This window comes from Schistocerca americana, chromosome 2 (genome assembly GCF_021461395.2).
Source record: "Schistocerca americana isolate TAMUIC-IGC-003095 chromosome 2, iqSchAmer2.1, whole genome shotgun sequence".
Taxonomy (NCBI): domain Eukaryota; kingdom Metazoa; phylum Arthropoda; class Insecta; order Orthoptera; family Acrididae; genus Schistocerca; species Schistocerca americana.
Genome location: NC_060120.1, coordinates 1,052,079,582 through 1,052,103,206, shown reverse-complemented (window position 1 = coordinate 1,052,103,206; position 23,625 = coordinate 1,052,079,582). Strand labels below are relative to the sequence as shown.

Genomic DNA, 23,625 nt, shown 5'->3' with positions numbered 1-23,625 from the left:
GGTGACTGGAATTCGTCAGTAGGAAAAGGGAGAGAAAGAAACATAGTAGGTGAATATGGATTGGGGGGAAGAAATGAAAGAGGAAGCCGCCTGGTAGAATTTTGCACAGAGCATAACTTAATCATAGCTAACACTTGGTTCAAGAATCATAAAAGAAGGTTGTATGCCTGGAAGAATCCTGGAGATACTAAAAGGTATCAGATAGAGTATATAATGGTAAGACAGAGATTTAGGAACCAGGCTTTAAATTGTAAGACATTTCCGGGGGCAGATGTGGATTCTGACCACAATATATTGGTTATGAACTGATGATTGAAACTGAAGAAACTGCAAAAAGGTGGGAATCTAAGGAGATGGGACCTGGATAAACTGAAAGAACCAGAGGTTGTAGAGAGTTTCAGGGAGAGCATAAGAGAACATTTGACAGGAATGGGGGAAAGAAATACAGTAGAAGAAGAATGGGTAGCTCTGAGGGATGAAGTAGTGAAGGCAGCAGACGATCAAGTAGGTAAAAAGGCGAGGGCTAATAGAAATCCTTGGGTAACAGAAGAAATATTGAATTTAATTGATGAAAGGAGAAAATATAATAATGCAGTAAATGAAGCAGGCAAAAAGGAATACAAACGTCTCAAAAATGAGATCAACAGGAAGTGCAAAATGGCTAAGCAGGGATGGCTAGAGGACAAATGTAAGGATGTAGAGGCTTGTCTCACTAGGGGTAAGATAGATACTGCCTACAGGAAAATTAAAGAGGCCTTTGGAGAGAAGAGAACCACTTGTATGAATATCAAGAGCTCAGATGGCAACCCAGTTCTAAGCAAAGAAGGGAAGGCAGAAAGGTGGAAGGTGTATATAGAGGGTTTATACAAGGGCGACGTGCTTGAGGACAATATTATGGAAATGGAAGAGGATGTAGATGAAGACGAAATGGGAGATAAGATACTGCGTGAAGAGTTTGACAGAGCAGTGAAAGACCTCAGTCGAAACAAGGCCCCGGGAGTAGACAACATTCCATTAGAATTACTGATGGCCTTGGGAGAGCTAGTCATGACAGAACTCTACCATCTGGTGAGCAAGATGTATGAGACAGGAGAAATACCCACAGACTTCAAGAAGAATATAATAATTCCAATCCCAAAGAAAGCAGGTGTTGACAGATGTGAAAATTACCGAACTATCAGTTTAATAAGTTACGGCTGCAAAATACTAACGCAAATTCTTTACAGACGAATGGAAAAACTAGTAGAAGCGGACCTCGGGGAGGATTAGTTTGGATTCCGTAGAAGTGTTGGAACACGTGAGGCAATACTAACCTTACGACTTATCTTAGAAAATAGATTAAGAAAAGGCAAACCTACGTTTCTAGCATTTGTAGACTTAGAGAAAGCTTTTGACAACATTAACTGGAATACTCTCTTTCAAATTCTGAGGGTGGCAGGGGTCAAATACAGGGAGCGAAAGGATATTTACAATTTGTACAGAAATCAGATGGCAGTTATAAGAGTCGAGGGGCATGAAAGGGAAGCAGTGGTTGGGAAAGGAGTGAGACTAGGTTGTAGCCTCTCCCCGATGTTATTCAATCTGTATATTGAGCAAGCAGTAAAGGAAACAAAAGAAAAATTCGGAGTAGGTATTAAAATTCATGGAGAAGAAGTAAAAACTTTGAGGTTCGCCGATGACGTTGTAATTCTGTCAGAAACAGCAAAGGACTTGGAGGAGCAGTTGAACGGAATGGACAGTGTCTTGAAAGGAGGATATAAGATGAACATCAACAAAAGCAAAACGAGGATAATGGAATGTAGTCAAATTAAATCGGGTGATGCTGAGGTAATTAGATTAGGAAATGAGACACTTAAAGTAGTAAAGGAGTATTGCTATTTAGGGAGTAAAATAACTGGTGATGGTCGAAGTAGAGAGGATATAAAATGTAGACTGGCAATGGCAAGTAAATCATTTCTGAAGAAGATAAATTTGTTAACATCGAGTATAGATTTAAGTGTCAGGAAGTCGTTTCTGAAAGTATTTGTATGGTGTGTAGCCATGCAAGGAAGTGAAACATGGACGATAACCAGTTTGGGCAAGAAGAGAATAGAAGCTTTCGAAATGTGGTGCTACAGAAGAATGCTGAAGATTAGATGGGTAGATCACGTAACTAAAGAGGTGGTACTGAATAGGATTGGGGAGAAGAGAAGTTTGTGGCACAACTTGACTAGAAGAAGGGATCGGTTGGTAGGACATGTTTTGAGGCATCAAGGGATCACCAATTTAGTATTGGAGGGCAGCGTGGAGGGTAAAAATCGTAGAGGGAGACCAAGAGATGAATACACTAAGCAGATTCAGAAGGATGTAGGTTGCAGTAGGTACTGGGAGATGAAGAAGCTTGCACAGGATAGAGTAGCATGGAGAGCTGCATCAAACCAGTCTCAGGACTGAAGACCACAACAACAACAACATGGTGGAAGAAACGATTTAAATAATTATGTGAAGTGTGGTAAACATGTAAGTGACACTAATATCGAAGGAAGATAACAAGGAAATCATCACCACTTTTTCCAAATCTGGAAGCATTGTCAATAGCATTACGGCCAAGTGTCTGTTTACTTCCTTTTTGGTGGGATACAATGTGCCCTTAAGTGCGGCTGATCTCGCTGGTGTTTTATTTAAGATGATGTTTCCCACATCAGAAGTTGCAAAGAAAAATAGCTGTGATCGCACAAAAATGGCAGGCATTGTAAATAAAACAGCAAAAAAGGCATCATCTGAAGTTGTTAAGTGCCTACAGAACGAACTGATTTCTTTGGCAAAGGATGGAAGCAATCATACAAATACCAGGTTGTATCCTGTCGTTGTTGCATTCTATGATACTCCGTGGGAAAAAGTAGTGAGCACCTGCTATCCATACCAGCGTTAGATGGGGAGTCAATAGGGTCACACATAGGTAACCTGATGTTATCACAGCTGAATTTTCATAACATACCAACTGCAAACTGTGTGGCTTTCTTTTCCGACAGTGCTCATGTTATGATAGGAAACAGAAATGGGGTGTCAGCAGTTCTGAAGGAAGTTCAACTAGGTTTTGCCATCATATGTTGCATTTGCATTTGCCACCTGATTAATCCAGCAGCTGAAAAAGGTGCTGGAAGATTACCACTTAAAATAAATGAGATCCTTGTTGGTAGAGCAGAATATCGAAAGAAAAGAACGCCTTCAGAAATTTCAGAACTTGCACAATCAAGAGGCAAAAAAATTCTGAAGCATGTATCTACTAAGTGGAGTATATCTTTAGGCAGATGTTTGAATAGACTACTGGACCAGTGCGATCCACTTATTTTTTTCTTCAAGGAGGAAGTAATATTATGTACCCAAAACAATTTCCACAATTTTACGTCTTTCCCAATACCTCGAGGTGAACAGAATGGATCCAAAGAGTATCAGAAGAAGAGAATTCTTGATTCTGCTACTACACATATTCCTCTCAAATGTGACAAACCCATCCTAAAAAGTAAGACTTCTGCTACATCACATGAGGAAAATTTTCTTATGTTCCTGTCCTCAAACTTGAACAAGGCAGTTTGCACTTCCCTTCATTTGACTGTTCCTGTATTTGACAAACTGAATGTTGCCTTTCAGGCTTCTTCCTCACAAGTTTACCTTGTTTTAGAACTTCTAATGGGGTTGCTAAAGCAGTTTTTAAGCCCAAAATTTCCAAAAGCTTTCATTGGTTGAAGTTGAGTACAACTTGATTCAAAACCAAAGACATTCAGACTTCGAACATACTGAATGATCCCCAATATACAGATAAAATCTATTTTCTTTTCGTTGGTGAGAAACGACTTTTGTACCGCCTGTGACTACATCATTAACAAGTTTCCACACAAGGATGATGTGTTAAAAAAACATGCTCAATTTTCTAGGTTAAACAAAATTGAAGATACACAGTTTTGTTTCATTTGTGTGTGGTTACCCCCCGCCCCAAAAAAATTTCCTGTCATTGGTTGCAAGGAAGAGAATGAAACTACAGATGAGGTGGTGAATGAGCTTTAGAGGCAGTTCACAGCTCTTCAGGTAGATGACACTTTGGTTGCAAGATGCTTCAAGTGATTCCAGTTGGGCGTAAATATCTAGAGTACGTGGAGCTGATGGACTTCTTAAGTATAACCGAATTTCAAGAGTGATGCTCTTTACTGTCACAATACCCCATAGCAATGTAGAATATGAATGTGTTTTCAAGCATGTGAAGAAAAATAGAGTTTGGATCATCCATGTCCAGTGAATCTCTGGAGTCTACTTCAATTTTGAAGACATGGAGGTCTGGTCCCGTTATGATGGAACATTTTCCAAGAATTTTTTCAAGAAGCTAAAAAGACCACAACGATGACTAAGTACAACTAGCGTGTGATTTGCAGTGTTTATTGTATTATTTCTTCCCTTTGTTACATTAAACAAGTTTTATTGTGTAAGGCCTTTTTCAGTTATCGCATATCTGCTTTATTTATCAAGAAGTCCTGCTCCAAACCAGTATTCACTACACCCACTGCTGTTTAACATGGATCTCTTTCTAATTGTTATGTTCATCTACAAATCATTGGCCTGTGATGGAAGTAGATGTAATTTCATTGAAGTATCCTGTTTAGAGTATGACTTATTGTATTTTATAGCCTCAAAGTATCATTATTTTCGTCAAGCCAGGGTATGTAGAAAATCGTTAGATTTTTTTGTCATGCGTGAGTTTTATTAATAGCCCTTTTCAAAAGTTGGCTGGTATGCTTTTAAATAATGGTCCTTCTGTGAGTTTTCGAGTATAGTTGGATTAGTTAAGAAAGTCAGAAGAAACAGTTCTGAAAACTAGAAGTGCCTGCTATTTGAGATTGATTTTTACGCTTGAAGGCAACTTACTCTGTTGAATAAAGGAAGGTCAAATGCATTATCTACATCTACATTTATACTCCACAAGCTACCCAACGCTGTGTGGCGGAGGGCACTTTAGGTGCCACTGTCATTACCTCCCTTTCCTGTTCCAGTCGCGTATGGTTCGCGGGAAGAACGACTGCCAGAAAGCCTCCATGCGTGCCTGAATCTCACTAATTTTACATTCGTGATCTCCTTGGGAGGTATAAGTAGGGGGAAGCAATATATTCAATACCTCATCCAGAAACGCACCCTCTCTAAACCTGGACAACAAGCTACCCCGCCATGCAGAGTGCCTCTCTTGCAGAGTCCGCCACTTGAGTTTGCTAAACATCTCTGTAACGCTATCACGCTTACCAAATAACCCTGTGACGAAACGCGCCGCTCTTCTTTGGATCTTCTCTATCTCCTCTGTCAACCCGATCTGGTACGGATCCCACACTGATCAGCAATACTCAAGTATAGGTCGAACAAGTGTTGTAAGCCACCTCCTTTGTTGATGGACTTCATTTTCCAAGGACTCTCCCAATGAATCTCAACCTAGTACCCGCCTTTCCAGCAATTAATTTTATATGATCATTCCACTTCAAATCGTTCCGCACGCATACACCCAGATATTTTACAGAAGTAACTGCTACCAGTGTTTGTTCCGCTATCATATAATCATACAATAAAGGATCCTTCTTTCTATGTATTTGCAATACATTACATTTGTCTATATTAAGGTTCAGTTGCCACTCCCTGCACCATGTGCCTATCCTCTGCAGATCTTCCTACATTTCGCTGCAATTTTCTAATGCTGCAACTTCTCTGTATACTACAGCATCATCCGCGAAAAGCCGCATGGAACTTCCGACACTATCTACTACGTCATTTATATATATATTGTGAAAAGCAATGGTCCCGTAACACTCCCCTATGGCACGCCAGAGGTTACTTTAACGTCTGTAGACATCTCTCCATTGAAAACAACATGCTCTGTTCTGTTTGCTAAAATCTCTTCAATCCAGCCACACAGCTGGTTTGATATTCCGTAGGCTCTTACTTTGTTTATCAGGCGACAGTGCGGAACTGTATCGAATGCCTTCCGGAAGTCAAGAAAAATAGCACCTACCTGGGAGCCTGTATCTAATATTTTCTGGGCCTCATGAACAAATAAAGCGAGTTGGGTCTCTCACAATCGGTTTCCGGAATCCATGTTGATTCCTACAGAGTAGATTCTGGGTTTCCAGAAGCGACGTGATACACGAGCAAAAAAATGTTCTAAAATTCTACAACAGATCGATGTCAGAGATACAGGTCTACAGTTTAGCGCATCTGCTCGGCGACCCTTCTTGAAGACTGGGACTACCTGTGCTCTTTTCCAATCATTTGGAACCTTCCGTTCCTCTAGAGACTTGCGGTACACGGCTGTTAGAAGGGGGGGGGGGGGGGGGGGGGGCAAGTTCTTTCTTTCGCGTACTCTGTGTAGAATCGAATTGGTATCCCATCAGGTCCAGTGGACTTTCCTCTGTTGAGTGATTCCAGTTGCTTTTCTATTTGTTGGACACTTATTTCGATGTCAGCCATTTTTTCGTTTGTGCGAGGATTTAGAGAAGGAACTGCAGTGCGGTCTTCCTCTGTGAAACAGCTTTGGAAAAAGGTGTTTAGTATTTCAGCTTTACGCGTGTCATTCTGTTTCAATGCCATCATGATCCCGGAGTGTCTGGATATGCTGTTTCAAGCCACTTACTGATTTAACGTAAGACCAGAACCTCCTAGGATTTTCTGTTAAGTCGGTACATAGAATTGTACTTTTGAATTCACTGAACGCTTCACGCATAGTCCTCCTTACGCTAACTTACATAGAAAGACAATAAAATTCTTAAAATTCACACAAAATCTATAATTAGATCCACCATTAAGTTAAAACATGTTAGGCGTGATTTGGTGAACAATCACAACTGAGGATTCTATTGAAAAGATCAAGAAATTTGGCTTCAGTTTGAAGTGGCTGCTTTTATAATTTTTGCGGTATTTTCGTATAACATTTTCTAGTGACCAAACGAATGAGTTAATTGTAATCGTGAATTGTCACAACCATAGGATGTACGATGGAAGGGAAAATTGATAATCTTGTATCTGAATATTTTTAAATTATGGAGATTTCCCCATGTAAAGAACATTTATTAAACATTCATCGCTGTTGAATGATTGCGTCAGGCCAATGTTCAGTGTTGGCTGTCATCATTATTTGATACTCTTCGACCACACAAGTTCATTGAGATTCTCGTAAACAAAATTGTTGAGTGGAAATTATTGGCCTTCATCCTAATAGATCTGGTCCCAAGCTGCAGTCAAGAAATAATCATTCATTGAGAGCACAAAGAACCCGATTGTTCAGTTACTAAACACTCCGCCACCAGCTTATTTAGTATGACTAGAAAATTAAATCCGTATACTAAATGAAATGACAGGAACGAAAAATAATCGTTTCTAAGAAAGTAACAAACCATTGAATGTAATAACATTATTATTGATCGAACAATGTACAGTTAACTTATGTGTAGTTCAGACAAAAAGTAAAGTGCAGTGCATTGGCAGAGCTGTTATTGGTACTCTGGTGATTCATGTGAAAAGGTTTCCTACATGATTATTGCTGCACAGTGGGAATTAACAGATGTTGAATATGGAATGGTAGTTGAAACCACACACAGGACATTCCATTTTGGAAATCATTAGGGAATTCAATATTCAGATATCCATGTGTCAGTAGTGTGCCGAGAGCACCAAATTTCAGATATGAACTCTCACCATGTACAACGCAGTGGCCAAGGGCCTTCATTTAATGACACAGAGCAGCAGCATTTGCGCAGAGCTATCGGCGCTAACAGACAAACAACATTGCGTGACGTAAGTGCAGAAATCAACATGGGACGTAAGATAAACATATCCATTAGGACACTGTGGCAAAATTTGGTGTTAATGGGCTATGGCAGCAGGTTACTGATGCAAGTGCCTTTGCTAACAACACAGTATTATCTGCAGAATCTCTCCTGGGCTTGTGACCATATTGGTTACCCCCTATATGACTGGAAAACTGTGGCCTGGTCAGATGAATCCTCATTTCAGTTGGTAAGAGCTGATGGTAGGTTTCGAGTGTTGTGCAGACCCCACAAATCCATTGAACCTAGTTATCAACAAAGTACTCTACAAACTGGTGGTGGCCCCATAATGGTGTGGACTGTATTTACATGGAATGGTCTAGGCCCTTGGTTCCAACTGAACCATTCTAGGCAGGTCGAGCAAATGACTTGGCCACCCAGACCTCCAGACATGAATCCCATAGAACATATGCGAGACATAATCGAGAGGTCAGTTGGTGCACAATCTCCTGCACCAGCAACAGTTTCGCAGTTATGGACAGTTATAGCAGCAGTGTGCCTCAATATTTCTGCATGGGACTTCCAACGACTTGCTGAATCCATGCAACATTGAGTTGATATATACACCAGGCAAAAGGAAGTCCAACACGATCTTAGGAGCTATCCCAAGACTTCGGTCACCTCAGTGTAAGTTGTAAATGATATTTTATTAGCACGACATCTTCGGGTGCTACACTTCGTACAGGATGTCAAATCGGTCTCTGAAAATTGCCTTGCAAATATCATTTACAACTCAAGTGGATTTCTCAGTGTTATCAATTACTTAAAGGGTCTTTTCAAAAGGTGAACTTGAAACCTAAAAATTGATATTTTTCGACCACAGTGTGTTTATACTTTTCTCCGTAAAAACTTTGTAAGCGACTTACGCTATCTTTTCATCAAGACACTAACCCTTACAGAATCCATGGTTTCTTAATGTGCAAACAATAACAGTTTGATTTTTAGGTGTTACCACATACCTGGTACCCATGGAGCAGGTCTACAAATGTGGTGCAATTGTCATTAGCGACTGCCAACACAGCAATTCCTGGTTTTATATGTGAGCCATGTCTTTGTTTGGTGACTATAAATTTAGTGAGTAGTCTTCCTTTTACAATGGAATATGCCTCAAACCACTGACTAGAATCCTCTTGTGTCCTCTCTTTTGCCACAGATGTTTTATTCACCTCTGCACAACTCAATCTGAAATATTATTGGCCTCGTAGTTTAAACAAAGGAAAATCCAGGACAGAACGTAACAATGTTATGAAAAGGAAAGTTGCCATTCACCATATAGTGGAGATGCTGCGTCACAGATAGGCACAACAAAAAGACTGTCACAAATAAAGCTTTCCGCCCGTAAGGCCTTTGTCAAAAATAGACGACACATGTACACACATGCAACTCGCACACATGACTGCAGTCTCAGGCAACTGTGGCTACAGTCTCTCTCTCTCTATCTCTCTCTCTCTCTCTCTCTCTCTCTCTCTCTGTGTGTGTGTGTGTGTGTGTGTGTGTGTGTGTGTGTGTGTGTGTGTGTGTGTGTGTGTGTGTGTGTATTTTTGACTAATGCCTTACCGGCCAAAAGCTTTATTTGTGACTGTCTTTTTTGTTGTGCCTATCTGTAACTCAGCATCTGCACTATACGGTATGTGGCAACTTTCCTCTTCATAGTTCGATGTTTAAGCCCTTGCAAGTCCTGAAATCTTGTTGTGGTGTCGTCTCTTGGCTGTAGTTATTTTCTGCTTATGACTTAACAAATGTTCACAGAAATTATGAGGTGCATTCAAGTTCTAAGGCCTCCGATTTTTTTTTTTTCTAATTAACTACTCACCCAAAATCGATGAAACTGGCATTACTTCTCGATGTAATCGCCCTGCAGACGTACACATTTTTCACAACGCTGACGCCATGATTCCATGGCAGCGGTGAAGGCTCCTTTAGCAGTCTGTTTTGACCATTGGAAAATCGCTGAGGCAATAGCAGCACAGCTGGTGAATGTGCAGCCACGGAGAGTGTCTTTCATTGTTGGAAAAAGCCAAAAGTCACTAGGAGCCAGGTCAGGTGAGTAGGGAGCATGAGGAATCACTTCAAAGTTGTTATCATGAAGAAACTGTTGCGTAACGTTAGCTCGATGTGAGGGTGCGTTGTCTTGGTGAAACAGCACACTCGCAGCCCTTCCCGGACGTTTTTGTTGCGGTGCAGGAAGGAATTTGTTCTTCAAAACATTTTCGTAGGATGCACCTGTTACCATAGTGCCCTTTGGAATGCAATGGGTAAGGATTATGCCCTCGCTGTCCCAGAACATGGACACCATCATTTTTTCAGCACTGGCAGTTACCCGAAATTTTTTTGGTGGCGGTGAATCTGTGTGCTTCCATTGAGCTGACTGGCACTTTGTTTCTGGATTGAAAAATGGCATCCACGTCTCATCCATTGTCACAAACGACGAAAAGAAAGTCCCGTTCATGCTGTCGTTGAACGTCAACATTGCTTGGCAACATGCCACACGGGCAGCCATGTGGTCGTCCGTCAGCATTCCTGGCACCCACCTGGATGACACTTTTCGCATTTGCAGGTCGTCATGCAGGATTGTGTGCACAGAACCCACAGAAATGCCAACTCTGGAGGCAATCTGTTCAACAGTCATTCGGCGATCCCCCAAAACAATTCTCTCCACTTTCTCGATCATGTCATCAGACCGGCTTGTGCGAGCCCGAGGTTATTTCGGTTTGTTGTCACACGATGTTCTGCCTTCATTAAACTGTGCACCCACGAACGTACTTTCGACACATCCATAACTCCATCATCACATGTTTCCTTCAACTGTTGATGAATTTCAATTGGTTTCACACCACGTAAATTCAGAAAACAAATGATTGCACGCTGTTCAAGTAAGGAAAACGTTGCCATTTTAAGTATTTAAAACAGTTCTCATTCTCGCCGCAGGCGGTAAAATTCCATCTGCCGTACGGTGCTGCCATCTCTGGGACATATTGACAATGAACACGGCCTCATTTTAAAACAATGCGGATGTTTCTATCTCTTTCCAGTCCGTAGAAAAAAAATCGGAGGCCTTAGAACTTGAATGCACCTCGTACATTGTATCTGTAACTATCCATAGTTGACCACATTGAACCTAACTTGTGGTATAGTTTTCAAACTTTGTCAGTATACAGTACTTTGCAAACAGTAAGTCAAACATGTAAAGTATGGCTGCCATCCCCTATAACAAATTATTTTGTTTCTTATTTGAGAAACCATAAAACATCAAAGTCTTTAAGCCACTTGTAGATTATTACAATATCAGTTCAAGGTGTTATCTTCCACTGAAACTGTCACTGAGCTAGAACTAGGAACACTCACTTCACATGTTCAGAAACCTGCTCTAACATAACAGTACCTGTTAGGGAAATTGCAGCATGAGATGGGAAGGAACACCAGCTGCACTCAGTGTGTATTCCTGGCAGCCTTAGTCATAGTGTTGAAGAGGCAGTTCTGGCAACCACAGGGTGAGTAGGGTGCAATCGATGCGAATTGTGGTGTATGTTGGAACCAACATAGCCTGTTGTCTGGGCTCCGAGGTCAACCTTGTCATTCCTGTGATTGGCAAGGAAGGGTTCATGTGCAGATGAACTCTTTACATGTCCTTCCTTCACTCTGTTGCTATTGCATTCCTGTTACAACCACATTAGATTTGTCACCCGTGATGCTTTGTACTCAGTCGTCAGATCTGCCACAGATCATCGCCTATCCTGTTTTGAGTGTTAAGTCACCAACCTATACATTCACTGATGAGACGCGGATGTCTTGACACCTTGCCACCTGCTCACAATTTCACCATGCTTAAGACCATTCCCATAGATTCCATAGATATTTGCGGCAGTGTCACTTCAATAGGGAACCGGCTTCCCATTTCTGAGGTACTAGCTCCATGGAACTAGGCCAAAAAATCTGCCCTTTGTCAAAGTAATATATGTCACTGGATTTCCCCATTAGCAACCTGTTTCCTATCTAGAATAATTCCACATTCCGCATACAGACTTCCTTTTTGCACTATGTGCCCACAAAGGCACCAGGCACGAATCAGTCTCCGTACAGGCAGTGGTCATAACAGATAATATAATCAAAATCTTTCTCACAAAACCCAAAGCAATTTTGGTCACATTAAAGGCTGTTAGTGGCGCCAAAGTTACCGCCTAGAAAATAGTGGATGAGACAGATACCAGAATTGTGAGGAGCAAGACAAAAGCAGAAATGCTGATCTCTGTGTTCCTTTAGAAAGCAAGCTACTGAATTACTGGGCCAGTTTACTTCACGCACCACTGGAAAGGTGAGTGAAATTGACATGAGTGTGAGTGGCATTGAGAAACAGTTGAAATTGCTTAGATTGAACAGAGCTCCAGGCCCCCATAGAATCTATGTGAGATTGTACATTGAACTTGCAGCCGCATTCCATGTTGTATTTTAATGGTCTTGCAGATAATATTAATACGAGAGTCAGTGAAAATGTTATGCCTCCTACTTTTTGTCAGGAACTTCAAATGCAACTGCATAGGTCAAAAACCACTTATGACTTTTGACATAATTTCCGTCCATTTCCACAGTTTTGGTCTGTCATTTAAGAAGGGGATATCTTCCAATATGGTAAAATGCATGGACGTTGTGATGGCCTCCTCATCTTCAGAGAAAATCCCACAATGAACTGCTTTTAGCGTCCCAAACAGATGGAAATGCTGATGGTGCCAGGTCAGGGCTGTATGGAGGCTTAGGCAAGACTCACCATCCAGTTTTCAGCATCTCTTCAGAAGTGTAATGACTAGTGCGTGGTTTTGCATTGTCATGTAAAATAACAACATCCGTCATAGCTTTTGTTGGACAAACTCACTGAAGACCTGTCTTTACTGAGGGATGCAGTGCAACACAAATCATCTGCAGTCACCCACTGTTCTCGTCAACTCGTTGAATGTCACTGCAGTCATCGGCCTTCCGCTCCATGTTTTGTCAGCCAATGGGTGTTTACCCTTCAGCTTCGTTACGGTGATGAAGAACCCTTCAGTCATGCATGAATATAAATAAGCCTTTCATTAATTCTATCACAGAACGGTGTCTAACACAGACAACATCGAGTCAGCCTTTTTGCAAGGTACTGCAATCTGTTGGCACAGGAAGTGACTACAGCAGTGGATTGGGGAAGAAAATTTATGGAATAGCGCCAAATCAAAATTCCCACTTTTCAAACTTAATTTAAAGAGAAAAAAATAGGTGAATTCCTTCTTACTAACCCTTATAGTAACCTCATACTTTCAATCTATAATGAAGAACTGTCTGAAGAAAAGAGCAGAAAGAATATTGTATGATTCCAGTAGCAATGACTTACACTTAAGAGTTAACTAATACAAATATCTGTGTTTAAATTTTCTTAGAGATTTTTCCCAATTGTCTGGCATTAAGGAATGTGTTAACTACAGAGCTGTTTGGTGCCATAACACAAGGTTATATCTTTGGTGCGCCATTGTATCATTAGTGACTGCTAACTGAACACACTAATGGTTACTACACAAAAATAGTACCAATGGTGAAAGTGTAGATATAATTTATGTCCTCCAGTGTAAAATGTCTGTGCAATGCAACTTTATTGTAGTGATAAGTAATAATTGTGTAAAATAAACAGAAATATGCAACACTGTAAGGAGATGGAGAAAGCTAAACAGTCATAATTTTAGCATCTGTGCTATCATTAATAACTTTACTTTTGATTAGTGTCAACATATCTTAGAAGCATTATGGAAGAGTATAAAATCCATCACTGCCAGACATATTCTTTCATCCACTGCCATAATGGTAGTAAAGTTAGGAATTGCAGAAACCAGTATATCTAACTGTCGAGAGTGTGGCAGGGGTTCGTGTTACAGGAGGAAGCAGCCTCGTGTTTATAGACCCATCATCCCTGAGACGTTCAACAACAGCAGCGACAGCAGCAGTAGCTGCAGCCGCAGCTGGCCAGGAACCAGTTACCATGGCTACAACTGCGAGCTGTCTTGCGAGGGCATTCGGTATTGTTATGCGCCAGATTGCAGACCTTCTTACAATGCTGCAAGATTACCATGCACTAGCACCGTCATTGCCACGCACTCTTGACATATCGTATCAGGAGTCACTTAATTTGCAGGTAATCTTGACTGTGAGGTTGTTGGATATTCTCTAGTACAATCTATGCATTACTTTGTCTGAATCTATGTTAAGAATTTTTAACTTTCGGGCTTCTTTTAAAACTTTTCGTCTCATTGTAAATGTAATTGAATTAATATAATCTGCTTAACAGCCTCATTTATGACGAATGAATTTGTAATTCTGATCAACATGCACACAGTTTTATGCCTGTGTTACAGTTTTTTTTTCCCCACTTCAATGTTTCAGTTATACTTGGAGTACCGGTTGAAACCAACATGGGATTGGTTGGTGACTGTTATGGACTCTACTGAAGCTCAGCTACGTTTTGGTGCATCGTTGACACATTCATCAGATCCAGCACATCCAGGACACCCTCTGCACCAGACAGCAGGCTTGGGGCTCGGTGGTGTCCCAGGTGGCCTCGGGGGTCTTATTGGGCCAGCAGCTCTTTCACTCTCCGTTTTAGGTGGGAACACTGCAGGGAGCAGTTCCGCCAATAGAAATGGTGGCACAGGGCACAGAGCCAGTTCTGCTAGCTCGACACCTCCAGTCGGGTCATCTTCTGGCCCTCGAATTGTTGGGTTTGCTACTGGTGCTGATGGGCCGCGTACAACACGTGATCGTGAAGGTATGGCCTCTGTTACGTTTGTGCTCATAGTTAATGGTAGTAAAGGTGAAATGGAAATAAAAAATACAGTAAAACCTTACTTAAGAGGGGAACCACATTAGGAGGCTGTTTGACCCCTCTTCTTCTTCTTCTTCTTCTTCTTCTTCTTCTCCCCCCCCCCCCCCCCCCACCCACCCCCACCCCCACAAGAATTAATTAGAATTTAATCAAACTTTGACAACATTTAATTCGTATTTTGAACAATTTTTTGTTAATTTTTGTAAATAATTTCGGCCAAAATAACTGTGATGTCTACTGAAGGTTGAGGGTATAGTTCTCCAATTGCATGCAGTGTAGCCATTCCGATTTTCATATGAAATCAAAAAGGTTTTGATTTTACATTAATAATATATTTTCTAAGAGTATGAACCTCAATGTATGTGAAAATAATGAAAATTAAAAATTTTGCAAGTGTTAGAACAATTTACTTCGATTTTCACAATTTTTTTCTCTAATCGTGCAAAGAAAAATACCCTTAAAACCATGATTTCATCGCACAAGTTGGTTTATATAATCTGTGATTTTATAAAGAATCATACTATCAATTTTCATAATGATCGGTTCTATACTTTTTGAGTTAGACTGCATGCAAATGTGAAAAAAGTCGTTTTGAGATAAATGCATTTGAAAAATAAATTCTCAGAAACTAGAAATTCAAGGAAGTTAACAATAATGTAAAATGCTTACCTGTTAATCTATGATTCCAGCGCCATATAGTAATCCTTATGCTTCCTCACAGGTTTCGTTTTGCGCTTGGTAGCAGTGCTTTCTGAGCTTCCTTTGATTCCAATGAACTACGTCGATTCTGTTGGCTCACGTGCTCGTTATCCATTTGTTCGGCATAACTGAAGCTTTGTGTGCCTATTACAATTCCTGCCTTGTTCGTGACCATCAGAAGAGATGAACTTCCTTCATTGAATAAGCCCACTGCTAATACAATGTCGATTCAACGACTTTTAGTCAAGAGTAAAAGTGTTTAGGAGCTCATCGCCAAATAGTGGAATTAAAACTTTCATTCGCATTTTGTGCGTGGCCACCTAAACATCTCTCCAGTAATTCATCCCTTGATAAATCTCCATATATTGGAAGAATTTCCCTCTGTATGTCAGAGTGCAATGGAGTAGGGTGCAGTTCATGTTCCATTCCAAGGGCTGTTCGTTTCTGCCACTCACACCAGCTGTTTTCTCCCTCTGGGCAATGCTCGGGTCAAGGATTTTCACCCATCGAAATCATATGATAGTATGTTGCCATAATTGCTTTTTTCATGTCTTGCACTCAGCTCTATGCTCATAAAAAATCTAAACAAATGCGAATTTTGCTTTGAAATTTTGACAGCGTTTTCTTAGATAGTTAAGCTAATGATTTATGCAATAAAAAAAATAAAAAGAATCGGATTTTTTGAACCTCCTCATGTGGTTTCCCCCCTTAAAGTTGTAAGTAGTGCAAGATCCTGTAACTTTCTTTCTTTCTCCTTTTTCTTTTGGGGGGGGGGGGGGGGGACAACATTTTGAAGACCTATCATATGTAAATGATACATTTTAATAGAACACTAATCTCACCTTTGCTTTTAGTGGCTCATTTTGCAATTATAAATTTATGATAATCTTAGTCTCCAATCCTGCTATACCTCCATTTACAGTACACATATTTCATTGTTGAGCACTTTTGTGGATAAAAGTACAGCTCAAGAACTCCATTATTTAAAAACCAAAAGTGGTCACATTACAGTAGAATTGAAGTAACCAATTGGTAGCCATTTTAATATCACATTTACAGCATCTCTCTGTCATGTCCTTTCACAGATAAGGGTTGCATGATAACTTAACTACTGATCTGCACACATTTATGAAACGAAAGGTACAGTTTATAACATTCCCCAGCACAGCAGTGCACTTGCTGCGTGAATACTGAAGTTATAGTAATAGTCGCTACTTTTTCCATAAATCTCTATCTTATGCTTTTTTTCTTCATATAAATTTTTGACTGACAACCATACAAAGTTACAAGCTATACAAAGAAATTTTGTCATCAGATTCCTTCCAAAGGCAGCACTAATAAATGATAGAAATTGCAGGTGAGACAGCTTCCATATAAATTTCTGAGCTGCCATAATTTAAATCAGGACTCCGTTTGTTGGCCTTAGTAGCTTACACAAAACATTATACATTGTAATGACAAGCTGTTTTGTGTCAAAACATGGATGGTAAAAAACTGGAAACATATAAATAACTATTTCCAATTACATGAGCACAATTTCAGTCAATATAGGATGTAAAATTTCTTAGGTATCTAATTCAATTTTTACAGCTTCTTTCATCATCACAATTCATCTCAAATTGTGAGACTTCAGAATGAAGCTGAAACAAATCATATTTTATGGAAAAATTCAATATTCTGTAGGAAATTCACAACACAAATGCTAATTACATATCATACTTTTTCAAAATCCAGCATCTTGGAGATGCTGTGTCCCATCGCTCTCCCACTTCATCGCTATCTCTGAATTGATGTGCCCCATCACTTGTGCGCTGCCTATAACACCACGTTCAAACCGACTCACATCTTGATAACCTGCCATTGTAGCAGCAGTAACTGATCTAACAACTGCCCCAGATACTTGCTGTCTTATATAGGTGCTACCGACTGCAGCGCTGTATTCTGCCTGTTTACATCTCTCTGTGTTTGAATATGCATGCCTATACTAGTCTTTTTTTTCCACTCCAGTGTATGAGAGCAGTGATTTCATTTGGTTTTTTTTTAAGCAAAGTCACTGGTCTTCCGATGAATAAAGTAAATTTTAACGTAGGTTTGCTGAAACCTAGAGAGACATGAGTTTTCTTTTGTTTTCCAAATTAATTTCTAGAAAGGAAATTGGAGTTTGTTGACAGCTTCTCTGAATTTAATTGTTGGGATTCAGCCTGTCACCTTTCAGCCATCATTCAAGTGGCAGACTGTGTGTGTGTGTGTGTGTCCACTTTCATGTTAGCTAAGGATTTTTCAAAATAAATGCGACATATTTACACCCAGGATGATACTTATTTAAATTTTTCTTTCGTTTCATCATAAGTTTCATCTTTATAAGCCATTATTCATTGATCATTCAGAAAAGATAAATATGTATAAAAATGGATGGGTCCTCATAATTTGTATATCCATTCGTTTTTGATGTTTTGGCAATTATTTGATGCAATCAAGTGGGAAATGTGTAACTTTTCTAGCTGTTGTGATTCATTTTCAGGATTTAGTTTAGTGTTGACATTTGAAGAGGTTACAAGTGTTTTTGAGTGCTCCGCAGATTTTTACTTTTGAAAGATGGATAAAAAAATTTGCTCCAGAATAACTGGAGGTGCAAAATTGCTTCTGAGATTGGAAAAAGCTCTGGTACAAGTGTATTATATCCAGGGGGGAATTACTTTGAAGGCTGCAAAGTTTATGTTGATGGGTAAATAAAAGATCTGTAAGAAAAACAAAAATCCCTGTTTTGATCACATCTTTTATGTGGCTGTGGTACCCTGAATGAAGAATATTTTTCTGAAGTTGTGCTCAGAAATTGATTTCTGAAAATGAAATGCTCACTTTTAGCAATCAAATCCAATGTTCTGGCATGTAAATGTATTTTTGCTTTTGACTAACTTTTTGTATTATATCAAAATCTGTATTGTGGGGCAAGAATGAACACTTGACCTCCTGAACTTAAAAGCTGCATTTCTTTCTTCGGGTGAGTTATTTGTCTTTGCTTTGTTAGACTTTGCTTTGTTGTGAAGCAGTCATGAAGCATGTGATGATTACAGTTATACCTCAAGTGGCTAATCCCTCGTTGACAGAGGTCAACATAAGTAGGCTATTGGATTCTGGGGAGCCTGCATCATGTGCGAAACAAAACTGCAAACCTATCAGTCCCTCAAAATCCAATCTAAATCACGGACACAAAATCAGACCGAAACAGACTTTTAAAATGCGGACCAAAAACATACAGACAAAGTTTATGTTGATGCGTAAATAAAAGATATGTAAGAAAAACAAAGCAAGTTCTTGACAGTATGAGAGAACTTGGGATTGGCATACTGGCACTACAGGAAACAAGATTCAGGAACAAAAACATGATGGAATCGAAGGGATATGTAATTCTGAAAGGGAAACACGGTGCTGGGGAGCCAAAGCAACCTTTTATGTTCGGCACAGTCTTTGTAGTAGATCGTAGATACCTGGATAGTATCACTGAGTGGACGGGCATAAACGAGAGGCTGTCATATCTGACAAAATGTATACAATAGTAAATGTACATGCACCAACAAATGACAAGAACAAAAAAGACAGAGCAGGAACTGAACATTTTTGGTCACTTAGGATAAGGTAGTGACATAAGTGGACAAAAGAGGTGTCACTATTTTGCTAGGAGATTTTAACGCACAAATAGGCACGGAAAGGAAGTTTAGAGGTCCTGTGGGAGATAATCCAGCCCACAAGAGAACAAACAAGAATGATGAGAGATTAGTGGACCTGTGTAGGAGACACAAGATGAGAATAATGACCACCTATTACAAAGCTAAGGCAAGCAAGAAAACAGTGTGGGTCACCCCTCGATTGGGGAAAAACAGCTAGACCCTGTAGCAAACCGTGACAAGAATCAAAGAGAGAGTATGAACACAAAAGTGAGGAAAAATAGCAGGATGGAATCAGATCACTACCTTGTCGAAATAAAATGCAGATGGATACCAACAGAGCAAGGAAACTTCACGACCATAAACATCCACAGAATTGACCTAGATCTTTTGAAAAGACACAGAGCAGAGTATGCAAAGAGAATGGTAGCTCAGAGTGATTGGAAGAGAGTGAGAGATATGATGGAAGAAGAGGCAGTGAAACTGGCCACTAACAACCAGAAAAGGAAGCAAGAATGGTGGACGGATGAATGTGAGAATGCAGTTGAGACAAGGGGGAAACCATGGATGAAATGGCAATCCTAAGTAAAGCTAGAAGACTGGTCGAAATTCCAGAATGCGAGAACAATTGCTAGCAAAATGATCAGAAATGCCAAAAGAAGTAGATGGAATGAGAAACTAGAAGAAGCAAACACAGCCTTCAATAAACATGAATCACATATCCTTTTCAGAGAAATGAAGAGCAGAATTAAAGGCTTTGAGGCAAAAGAACCCTTCATAATAGGACAAGATGGCACAACAGAAATTGGCGGGAAAGAGGTGAGCGAGGAAATGGCTAGGTATTTTAAGGATTTGCTGAATGCAGAAGCACCAACAGTAAAGTGGACACACTTATGCTCTAGGGACGAAAGTCAGGATAGTCTAGACAATGTACCCACCAGGGCAGAAGTAGCAGAGGCAATTAAAAACCTCAAAAATGACAAGGCATCAGGCAGTGATGGTATCTGTGCTGAAGAGATCAAGTGGGGTGGGCCTGAAATAGAAAGAAGTATGTACAAAATAATAATGGATATCTGGAGAAATAAGAAGATACCCATAGACTGGAAAGAAGCCATTATAATACCACTACACAAGAAAGTATTGCATAGCTACTGGGCCATCTCTCTCTTAAACATAGGGTGCAAGGTTTTGTCGAGAACTTTGCTGAGCAAAGTTGAAGAACAACTGGGCCCGACAATAGGAGAGTACCAGAAGTACTCTGGTTGATGTGTTAGATGATGGAGGACTGGATGCTACAACATATTCAATAATAAAGGAAATGTTAAGTGACACTGCAGCCAGGATCAGGCATCGCAGTACGTTGTCAGACAGCTTCGAAATAAATACAGGAGTCCAGCAAGGGGAAGGACTGTCACCAATTTTATTTAACCTGGATTTGGATGAAGTAGTGAGACAGTGGAGACAACTAAATAGTAACATGAAGATCAAAGGTGTGCAAATGGGTACAAGGTCAAACACAGTGCAACAGTGGACTGCCTGGCATTTGCAGGTGACATAACACTTTTAAATGAGACAGAAGAAGATGCAAAGACAGCACTAAAAAATCTATCCGAAACAGCAGAAAAGGTTGGACTGAAGATTGGATATAAGAAGACCAAGACATTGAACACTTAGTCTGACTGGAGGATAGAAGGCCAAGTGGTTGAGAAAGTCAACAGTTTTCGCTGTTCAGGGGAGATGACAACAGGTGGCATACAGACGAACAGTAGCATAGTAGACAGGGCACAGCTTTTGCAGAAGCTTCGGTGAAAACAACATATGGCAAGAAAAATCTGTCACGGAATGCCAAATTGCGACATTACACAGCACCTGTAAGAAATGCTGCTCTTATTGCATCAGAAACGATCACACTCGGCAAGAGAACTTGTATACAACTGGAGGAGGAGGATCAGAAAACTCTGAGACATATGGGGATATCTGGATACACAGAACACAACAGGAACTGTATGAAAATATTGAACCCATATCAAGCAAAATACGGAAGGAGGTTAAGAATTGTTGGGCACATCATGAGGATGGACGAGAAGAGGTTGACTAAGAAGATATGGAATGCAACATGTCCTATGGGAAACAACTGGGTGAAGGAAGTGAGAAATGACTGGAAGGCTGTAGGAATAAAAGAAAGGAATCTGCAGGCAATAGTACAGGACAAGGAGAAGTATAAAGGGTTGGTGGATGGTCACAGGTGGCTGGACACCAAAATCAAAATGTCTTAACAGAAGAAGGCAGAAACAGAAGCAGCGAAAGAATGAAGAGGTATTAGGGAAGAAGGAAGACGGGGAAAACAAGCCACATGTGATCCTGAATGGTCCTAACAAAGCAGAAGGAGATAGAAGTGTCAGTCCGATATTCTGATTTTGCCCAGAATTACATGCCTGAAAATTTGTGCATTCTCTTCAAATACTTGCTGCTACGTGATGCTGTTAACTTCCCCCACTTCATGAAACCATTGAAACTCATATGTCAAATACAACTTCGTTTATTTAGAAAACATTTAAACAAAAAAGGTGCAATGAATCTGTTGTTGTTGTTGTTGTTGTTGTTGTTGTTGTGGTCTTCAGTCCTGAGACTGGTTTGATGCAGCTCTCCATGCTACTCTATCCTGTGCAAGCTTCTTCATCTCCCAGTACCTACTGCAACCTACATCCTTCTGAATCTGTTTAGTGTATTCATCTCTCGGTCTCCTTCTATGATTTTTACCCTCCACGCTGCCCTCCAATACTAAATTGGTGATCCCTTGATGCCTCAGAACATGTCCTACCAACCGATCCCTTCTTCTAGTCAAGTTGTGCCACAAACTTCTCTTCTCCCCAATTCTATTCAATACCTCCTCATTAGTTACGTGATCTACCCATCTTATCTTCAGCATTCTTCTGTAGCACCACATTTCGAAAGCTTCTATTCTCTTCTTGTCCAAACAAGTTATCGTCGATGTTTCACTTCCATACATGGCTACACTCCATACAAATACTTTCCGAAACGACTTCCTGACACTTAAATCTATACTCGGTGTTAACAAATTTCTCTTCTTCAGAAATGATTTCCTTGCCATTGCCAGTCTACATTTTATATCCTCTCTACTTCGACCATCATCAGTTATTTTACTCCCTAAATAGCAAAACTCCTTTACTACTTTAAGTGTCTCATTTCCTAATCTAATTCCCTCAGCATCACCCGATTTAATTTGACTACATTCCATTATCCTCGTTTTGCTTTTGTTGATGTTCATCTTATATCCTCCTTTCAAGACACTGTCCATTCCGTTCAACTGCCCTTCCAAGTCCTTTGCTGTCTCTGACAGAATTACAATGTCATCGGCGAACCTTAAGGTTTTTATTTCTTCTCCATGGATTTTAATTCCTACTCCGAATTTTACTTTTGTTTCCTTTACTGCTTGCTCAATATACAGATTGAATAACATCGGGGAGAGGCTACAACCCTGTCTCACTCCTTTCCCAACCACTGCTTCCCTTTCATGCCCCTCGACTCTTATAACTGCCATCTGATTTCTGTACAAATTGTAAATAGCCTTTCGCTCCCTGTATTTGACCCCTGCCACCTTCAGAATTTGAAAGAGAGTATTCCAGTTAATGTTGTCAAAAGCTTTCTCTAAGTCTACAAATGCTAGAAACGTAGGTTTGCCTTTTCTTAATCTATTTTCTAAGATAAGTCGTAAGGTTAGTATTGCCTCACGTGTTCCAACACTTCTACGGAATCCAAACTAATCCTCCCCGAGGTCCGCTTCTACCAGTTTTTCCATTCGTCTGTAAAGAATTCGCGTTAGTATTTTGCAGCTGTGACTTATTAAACTGATAGTTCAGTAATTTTCACATCTGTCAACACCTGCTCTCTTTGGGATTGGAATTATTATATTCTTCTTGAAGTCTGAGGGTATTTCGCCTGTCTCGTACATCTTGCCCACCAGATGGTAGAGTTCTGTCATGACTGGCTCTCCCAAGGCCATCAGTAATTCTAATGGAATGTTGTCTACTCCCGGGGCCTTGTTTCGACTGAGGTCTTTCACTGCTCTGTCAAACTCTTCACGCAGTATCTTATCTCCCATTTCGTCTTCATCTACATCCTCTTCCATTTCCATAATATTGTCCTCAAGCACGTCGCCCTTGTATAAACCCTCTATATACACCTTCCACCTTTCTGCCTTCCCTTCTTTGCTTAGAACTGGGTTGCCATCTGAGCTCTTGATATTCATACAAGTGGTTCTCTTCTCTCCAAAGGCCTCTTTAATTTTCCTGTAGGCAGTATCTATCTTACCCCTAGTGAGACAAGCCTCTACATCCTTACATTTGTCCTCTAGCCATCCCTGCTTAGCCATTTTGCACTTCCTGTTGATCTCATTTTTGAGACGTTTGTATTCCTTTTTGCCTGCTTCATTTACTGCATTATTATATTTTCTCCTTTCATCAATTAAATTCAATATTTCTTCTGTTACCCAAGGATTTCTATTAGCCCTCGCCTTTTTACCTACTTGATCGTCTGCTGCCTTCACTACTTCATCCCTCAGAGCTACCCA

At 40.2% G+C, this 23,625-nt stretch overlaps 1 protein-coding gene across 1 annotated transcript in view; it reads left to right on the top strand.

Annotated features, from left to right (window-relative positions):
* The window catches only part of LOC124596466 (E3 ubiquitin-protein ligase UBR5), a 354,797-nt gene that overhangs the window by 229,112 nt on the left and 102,060 nt on the right, over positions 1–23,625 (top strand). The window contains exons 30-31 of the mRNA XM_047135607.1: positions 13,712–13,983; positions 14,232–14,613. Coding sequence (XP_046991563.1) covers positions 13,712–13,983; positions 14,232–14,613 — 654 coding nt within the window. The remainder of the gene's footprint in view (positions 1–13,711; positions 13,984–14,231; positions 14,614–23,625) is intronic.